This window comes from Echinops telfairi, unplaced genomic scaffold, assembly GCF_000313985.2.
Source record: "Echinops telfairi isolate 266 unplaced genomic scaffold, ASM31398v2 ScPeMD7_7457;HRSCAF=8495, whole genome shotgun sequence".
Lineage (NCBI taxonomy): Eukaryota > Metazoa > Chordata > Mammalia > Afrosoricida > Tenrecidae > Echinops > Echinops telfairi.
Window position 1 is genome coordinate 10,972,071 of NW_022111357.1, and position 8,736 is coordinate 10,980,806.

Below are 8,736 nucleotides of genomic sequence, written 5' to 3' on the forward strand. Positions count from 1 at the left end.
CAAGTAGAAAGAAAATGTTTTGGAAATGCGGATGGCAACATAAATACAGTGTGCTTAATACAATTGAATGATAGCTTGCTATAAGATGTGTAAGAGCGCCCCAATAAAATGATTAACTTTTAGAAAGCATATTTTAAAAAGAAAGGAGTAGTGGAAGCGATAGTTTCATAATTGCTTAGTTCTCAAAGTACTGCAGCTCTTGCCCTGCCTTAATCCGCACTGCCTTCTTAGGAAAGAGGGAGATGGCACCAGTGTCCCCTGGTTATTGCAGGTCTCTTCCATTAGAAGGAAAGAGGCGGGGGAGGGGTTGGGGGTTGAGGCAGACCCATAGAGATGACTGCATTGAACACCAACAAGCCAGATGGGACGTTGGGACTGGTGGACAGAGCCAGACGCAGCCATCCTCAACCTGCTCTCCATTCCCTTATCTCCCCCCACCCCTGTGAGCTGCATGCCTTGTGCTGGGCTAGGGGACTTCATTGAGAAGTCGGCTGAATCCTTGGGTGACCTCCAGCATTCATCTGTGTTTTTCTGTTCCTTCTCTGGCAGTCCCCTGTGGCGGGGACATCACCTCTTCCAATGGCACTGTGTACTCCCCGGGGTTCCCCAGTCCATACACCAGCTCCCAGGACTGTGTCTGGCTGATCACCGTGTCCATCGGTCATGGCATCCACCTCAACCTCAGCCTTCTGCAGACAGAGCCTTCCGGGGACTTCATCACCATCTGGTAGGACTGGGTGCCAGGTCAAGAGCCAATCTGAAAGGAGCATTAGTTGGGTTCTGAACGGAATTATCCATCAATTTGTTCAATAAACTAAGAGCTCAATGGTTCTAAAATGACTGTCCACCTCTTGGTTGTCTAAAAGATCTGGTGGATGATCCGCGTCACTCCTTAAAATGAGATCATAGTGGCCAGGGGTCTGGGTCCTGTTGGAGCTCACCGAAAGTGCTAGCAGCCTGTGACGGGAGGAGGGCCAGATATGAAGACCAACCTTGGCATTTCCAGAGTCTCAATGAAAATTCAGGAACTCTGCTGACATAGTGGGATATCCATTGGGCTGCTAACCTCAAGGTCAAGTCTACCAGCCACTCCTTGGAAGAAGGATGAGGCTGTCTGCTCCCTTGAAGATTTACACCCTTGGGAGATCAAATGGGCAGTTCTGCTGTGTCCTAAAGAATTGCTCTGAGTCAGCATCAACTCGACATCAGTGGGTTTGGTTTTAAACTAAAACTCTATGTTTAACCTGGCTTAGCTACCCATTTCGGGTAGAGCTTGGTAATGACCCACTGGTCATCTCATGGGATGCAAAGCTCTATGTCAGCGCTGCCCAACAGTACTTTCTACAATGGTGAAAAGGTTTCCTCCCTGTGCTGTCCAGTGTGGTGGCCACCAGCCACAGGCGGCTTTCAAACACTTGAATGGGACTGGAGTGACAGAAGCTTATTTTAAATGTTACTGAATTTTAACTAATTTAAATGTAAATAGCTCCCGGTGACTATGGCTACTAAATTGGACAGCTCAGCTCCGAGTTACCAAAAAAGATTGAGTTCATTTTAAAAGGGGAATATAATACATTATTAATTGATAAGTGCATTTTCCTACACAGTTTTTCCCAAGCCACTGGATCTTTGGACAAAAATAAAATTTTGAAATTCCTTTGGGGGGATGGTACTGCCACTTTAGGAATGAGCAGGAGATCGCGGGACGTCCTTCCCTAGACTCCCAGTGCTGAATGACATTAAGACCAGGCTGGGTAGGTGAAGAATCAGGCGAACGGAGAATGGGTGCAAGCTTCACGTATTCTGTCAGCTCTAACAGAGAGGATGGGGAGAGATTAGAGGGTGGTGTTAGGACTCTGGGAAGGCAGTGTTGGCTGTGCCGGAAGGGTCACAGCCACCTAAACCAGGTGGACGGCGTCACTGGGGGAAGAGACATCCAGGAGGACTTGTAACTGAGCAGGATCTTCTTTCCCACGCACAGGGACGGGCCAGAGCAGACAGCTCCACCGCTTGGAGTCTTCACCCGGAGCCTGGCCAAGAAAACAGTATACAGCTCATCCAACCAGGTCCTGCTCAAGTTCCACCACGCCGCAGCCATGGGGGGCATCTTCGCCATAGCCTTCTCTGGTCAGTATGGAAGCTTGGTTTGGTGGGCAGGGCCAGGCTCTCAAGTCAGGCCTGGGCTAGCCGGATGGCCCTATCATTCATTAGGATGTGACTTTGAATGAGCTGTCACACCTCTGTGGGATTCAGTCTCCTCAGACGCATGAGAATGAAATGCCTGAGTGTATGTGAAAGCTCCCAGCACACGGCTCCATAAGGCTAAGTTTTTCTGCTTCTGTATGACCCGGGAAGAAAGCCACGCCAGATGAATACGTGATGCCAAGTCCAAGCTCAGAGGCACCAGGGTGAGGATAGTCATCCTGCTTGTTCAAATCAGTTCGCTGGTGGAGTTGCTAATAATTACCTTTGCCCAGCTTGACTCTTAGCACCTTCTAGGGCGCCCCCACTCCAAGGGACTCTGGACCTAACTACTGACCTTACAAGGAAGACTAGCTTCTTGTGTACAAGAGAGGGCTTGGAAATTTCGAGTAGGAGGCAGAGCACAGTTGTTCAAGTTAGGTTTGGCCTGATCAACAGCCTGTTTGCTAAGAATCTGGGGTTATAGGTCTGGATAGCGTTTCCTCGTGTTTGTTATGGTGGACACGCAATCACAACATTCATAGACAGTTCTCTGCGTGCTGTGCCCAGGGTGTAAGCCTCTTGGATGACATACACAACTGGAATGTTCATATTAAGAAGGGGTGGCAAGACTTTCTCTTGATTACTTTGGGTCTATCATCAGGAAAGACCAATCACGAAAGAAGGTCACCCACATGGGTGAAGTAGGGGATCAACAAGAACAAGGGGAACCCTCCACGAGCTGGATTGGCACCGCAAAGAGTTCGTGCATGTCAGGGATCTTGAGGGCAGCACAGAGCTGGCCAGTGTTTTGCTCTGCTATTCATAAAGTCTCCACAAGGGGAGCCAGCTCAGCAGCAACGAACGACAACAGTGTTGACTCGGTGTGGCTCTCACCCTGCAGGTGCCTTTAGAAGCCCAGGTGCGGTTACTCCACTGTCATGTGTGGCCACGTCTCCGCCCTCATGACTGCGCTTCTGTTTCCTTAGAGGTGTGTATACATGACTGTGGGTAGGAACTGACTCAATAGCGCCTAACAACAACAACAACAACAACAGACATGACAATGAGTGTGCAGGCCATGAGGCTGGATGTTGGGGTCTGAGGGTCCCCGTAAACAGTTTTATTTTTCCTTTCCTAGCTCAGAACCAATTGAAAGCTAGACCTAGGAATCAGACGGATGAGAAACAACACAACAACTTTATTCCTGTTGAAAAACTATAGTAGAGGCTATGCCTTGGGTAGATGACAAAGTAGGTCTGCTAAGCCAAACTTACTGTTCTTGAATCAGAGGCCTCCCATTCAAGATCAGAGTCCACCCGTACAAAACTGGCCACAAGGCTGGAAGAATGGCCAGACCCCAGTTCCTGCAAAGCATCTTTTCCCGTAGAGCCCAGTATGCTCAGTTTTTAATTCCAAACTCCCCCGGGATATAACTGAGCCCCTTGTGGAGAAAGGAGAAGGAACATGCTACAATCAGGAGATACTTCTTCGATCCGGACAGCTTCCAACCAGGAGAGCCCTCAGCATCTTCTCGTCCATGCCCACAGGCGGGTCGTCCTTCTTTGCTCTGCTAGCCACGGGACTTCTCTTGGCCTCTGCCATGCTCAGGCAAGGTTACAGCTCTTTAGTGCCTCCAAGAAGTACCCAGAGATACCTCACTCTGCCAAGGAGCTTCCTGCCCGAAGGCACTCAGCTAGCTGTCTCTGACTGTGGGCGAGCGCATCCACGGCAGCAACCACCTTGCACTGGTCGCCTGCTTCCCACTGTTCGGATTCTGCTGCTGGTATGTGCGGCGGTTGCCACTGCTTCTCGCCGTCTTCAGTGTTCAAGCTCCTGGTCCATGCACCTACTGTAGAAGTTTCGCTTTTCGCTTTCTGTCTCTTTCTCCACCTGAGCTGTTGCCAGCTAGGATGGCCCTTCTAGTCAAAATCCCCTATGTGACTTATTATAAAGTCCGGCCTCTGTGCCTTTGGCTATAATCCCATTTGGAGGAAGTTCTCTGCTATGGTCAGGACCGGGATGAAGGTGGGATTTCATCTCCGCCATAGTAAAGGGGATGAGCCAGGCCACCTCCTTGTGTTTCCTTGGGGTATGGTCTGCTGAACGACAAAGAGCACACCTACCTCAAAGCCGTTGCTCTGTGAACAAGAGCCACCTCCAAAGCAGGCGCACAGAGAATGCCCCGGCCAGTGGAAGAAGGACCACCGTGGAGCCTGTTTGAGACCTCCGTCTGAAGCTTTCGCCAAAGGCACCAGAGGCCGTCTTCAGAAGACCATGGGACAAAGCAAAGGAGCCAGGCCCAGGGCAGAGGCAAAGAGGCCAGGAGACGGAGCACAGGAGCAGCACCAATGCTGTGAGGCAGAGCGGTGGGCCAGCTTCTTGGTCCATGGAGGGAGAGGCTGGTGACGAGAGAGACTTGGCAGCTGGCTGGGGAGACGCACTGCCAGTGACTGCATCCTTCTGCTTGCTGAGCCTGACTGGTGGTAGCCTGTCAACTTTCTTAATAAACCCCTATCGTTGTGAGTCTTGTCGCTGTGAGTTCTGAGTGGTCACTGCAACGAATTATCAAACTCAACAAAAAGAAGAGTGTTGTGGGAGGAATAATTGATGTTAGAATCAGCAAAGGAAGATGGAAGGTGGAAGCATGTCTGGCACCTGCCTTACAGCCATCGGGAAGCCAGAGGAGGTCAGATGTGGCCCCGCTTCACGCAGCTTAAATAGCACCTCTATCTTTGTCTCTTGTGTCTAAAACGTTCTCAGCTCAAGAACCCCAGGCCCAAAGGACCTGATCTGCTCCAGGCTCCTCTTGATTGTAGGGAGGTCCCCTTCAACCTCTGTGGCCTGATGTATGTATGGGTTGTGATAAGAGCTATAGGAACCCCCAATAAGATGATAAAAAGGAAGAAAGAAAGAAATAGCTGGCCTGTAACCTTCAAAAGGATGAGAGGTCTGACGGTCAAGGGAAGACGCCTGAGGACCTGCCCAGACTAGAGGAGCTGAGGGAGACATGACAACGAAGTGTAACATGTGACTCTGAGCCGCATCCTAGGGAGGACTTTGTGGTGACAGGTGATGCAACTTAACGAAATGTGACCATTCCCAGGCAGTACTGAATGAAGGGGTTCCAAAAGTTCGTGGGGAAATCCCATTATCTTTTCATTCCATTTTTTTTTGTCATGAACATTTGAAGCCCGCCAGTGTCAGTATTCGTTTTCTGATTTCAGGGTCACGTGGTGTTTCGCGCGGGAGAATGGGCTGATTTGAGGGGAGCACGTGATAAAACGCCCCAGGGTTAGGAGGCAACACCTTGACCATTTACTCCAAAATGAGTCCTTGAAAGACAAAGGTCTTCCCGCTCCGCTCCCAGCTTTTCTCTACATTTGTGATCCTTTCCAATTAAATGTTGTATTTACAAGGGGAGCTAGGTCAGGGAAAAAAGGGTGGGAAAGAAATGCCATGTAAAGGTAGAAATCGGCATGTGAATCGGCAGCAGCCCTGCCGAAAGCCAGGTCAGGGATGTGGAGGACCCAGCTGACAAGCTCAATGGGAAGAAGCCAAACCGGAGAGACTGGCAAATGACAACAGAGAAAATGGTTGAAAATGATACAGGACCAAGGAGTCAATAAAGCACTTAGGAAAGGAGAACTAAGTGACTGGAACAGAAATCATAAACGTTCTCTAAAACCAGAGTATGTACCATAAGCTATGTGTATAAAGAAAAAGCCATGAGCTTTGTAGTTGCCTCATCTGAATGTGGAAACCGGACAACGAAAAAGGCAGGCAGAAGACGAATCGATGTGTGTGAGTGGCGGTGGGGTACCAGGACTGACGACCCAGGGCCTGCCAGAAGAAAGAACGTGGAACATTCTTAGGGGCATGATGGGAATGCTCCTTAGATTCTCCTTCAACGCTAGCTTACTTTGGATGCTCTAGCTGAAAAGACCAATTTCTAATAAAGGCATCATGTTTGGCAAAGGTCAGTCAAAACACGGGAGGCCCTCAAAGGGATGGATTCACACCGTAGCCACGTCAATGAGCCCGGGCCTACCAGTAATCATGGACTGGTGCCGGGCCGGGCCATGTTTCATGTATGATCTTCATAAGGTTTTATGAGTCGGAGCTGGCTTGATGGAAACTGAAAACAAACAACACAGCATGAAAGAGCTTGCTGACCCTAGTCCAGGGGAAATCGAAACAGTCTGAACATGACTTTAAATCATAAGGATATGTATAGATATAGATATAGAGATAGATATATATAGATACAGATACAGATGATATAGATATAGATGATATAGATATAGATATATAGATACTTCACTGCAGTTAAGTCTAGTTTGACTTCTAATGCGCCTATCAGGCAGAACGTGCCTGCCCTCACAAGGTTCCATATTCCTTCAGGAAACAGACTGCCCCGTCTTCCTCCCACAGAGAAACTCTTGGGTTCAAACTGGTAACCTTTTGGTCAGCAGCCAAGCACTTTAAACACTGTTCTACCGGGGCTCTTTAAAAGGATGAAGTGGAGGAGAAATCTACTAGAAGTCAAGCATAGAAGGTTACCTACAAGAGTCCAAAATCAATCCATGCTCAGACTAATTATTTGGGGCACTAAATTCCAGAAGTAAGTGAAGCATTTCCCTAGATGTTTCAGGGGTGAAGAGGCTGATGACTTCACATGTGGAGGCAAGAAACAGCCATTCACACGTGTTTAAGGGCTTCACATTTAGAACAGCCACTGTCGTAGTTTGAATCGTTTCTCGAGGAAGTATTCCACTCAATGGGAGATCCACCGTCAAGTCAAATAGAGAAGCGGTACAACAGAGAAGATTGGTGAGTCTTGACACCAGCTGTATTCGGCTAAGTTTTATAGAAAAACAGAACCAGTGACCCTCATGTGCATATCACAAAGAGACATATCTTTCATATCAAGAAAGTGGCCCAGCCCAGTCCAACTCAAGTTGTGGGTCAGGTTCTACTCAAAGCAGGAAGCTGGGAGACCACACGCTGCTGGGTGCAGGGCTGCTTGGCTCCAGGATAGACAGGAATACGGCAGGGTGCTGACACTGACAGCTCCCGGGGTTGGTGGGCCACATGGCCCACCAGCTCCAGACATGAACGTAAGAAGGCGAAGGGCCAAACAGATTGCTCTCCGGGTCTCGCACGAATGGGTCTCACACCCAAGGAGATGCTCTTAGACTACGACCTGATTGGCAGGTTACCTTCCCAGATGTTTGAAGTTGACACAAAACCTAACCATCACACTAGCTAAGCATGGATTTGCCTACATAGTAATTGAAAATATAGATTCAGCATAGAATGTAAATCCCACATTAATTCCTAAAATAGTAAACTAATAATCGTATACTTGAAAACAGCAAAGTAGCTGAAAGAAGGATAAGAAATGGGGAAGTTCTCATATTTCTAGAGCATGGAGCTAATAGCTGTTATTCCATTTTTTACTTTAGTAATGAGAGAGCTAAAGGTGCAGAGTACATGAGAGCCCTTCATGAATCAAAAAGAGATGCAATACTTTTAAATCATGAGAGGAGAAATAGCAAGTAAGACCAAATTCACATGTGCATGCATATATATGAGGTAGGAAAAAATAAAGAGCACAGATACAGAAAGCATAGATGAGATAAAGCCATAAAATAAAATCATCTCACTCTCATGGTGAATCCACATCTCATGAAGTCCCATTCTCTATTCAAACTAGCAAACACGATATTTAGATGCGTTTAAATAAAAATCTAGCTATAGTTTCTTCGCCAGAGCGGAAGCAGGTAGGCACCAGACCGTTTACAAAGAGAAGGACGGACAACGCTTCATCAGTGAGTGGACACAAACCGAAATGACGAGCGAAGGAAAGAGGAGGGCGGAAAACACAAACAGCATTGAAGGGGAAAGCTGAGTTATTTTATGTTGAGACATGCTGTCATATAGCATGTCAAGTTTTTAAATTTATAATCCTACTGGGATGCAAACTGGCACTTGATCTTGGACACCTTGAGAATACATATCAAAAGACCTTAATACAATATGATTAATGGCAGCCAAAACCTTTTGGGGTGCCTGAATAGTTCATACTGATCACCTTCCCTGCCTTCCCTCCCATGGGGACAGGGCAGCTCTCTGTGCCTCCTGACACCCCTCCCCCTGTCCCCAACCCCAGTCGCTCAGACCACAGGTCCTACCTAACTCCCGCAGGGGTCCTCAGGTGTTTTTCTTGGGAACTTAGAGTTGAACCGAAGGGATTCTGTGTCTTTCTGGACTGAAAATATATACGAAGAGGAAATAGATAAATTCAAATGCAGGGGCTGGCTATTTTCTATTGTCCGCGTGGACTGAGACATAGAAAACTATTAGGTACAGAAAGAGAATTCCTGAACTCCTGAAAGCCCTTCCATCTCTTGTCCTCTACCTTCCTGAGGTCATGGGCTCTCTGTTAGCTTTTTTTGCCAACCTCCCACTTATTGTAATCAATGTGTTTGAATAGTAGTTCTGGCAAAAAATACTGAAAGTACCGTGGACTTCCCCAAAGACAAACAAGCC

The 8,736-nt window shown here is 47.8% G+C and overlaps 1 protein-coding gene across 1 annotated transcript in view; it reads left to right on the forward strand.

Moving 5' to 3' along the window:
* The window catches only part of CSMD2 (CUB and Sushi multiple domains 2), a 734,077-nt gene that overhangs the window by 622,336 nt on the left and 103,005 nt on the right, over positions 1 to 8,736 (forward strand). Inside the window, exons 44-45 of the mRNA XM_045298912.1 lie at positions 550 to 727; positions 1,982 to 2,127. Of these exons, the coding sequence (XP_045154847.1) occupies positions 550 to 727; positions 1,982 to 2,127 (324 nt within the window). The remainder of the gene's footprint in view (positions 1 to 549; positions 728 to 1,981; positions 2,128 to 8,736) is intronic.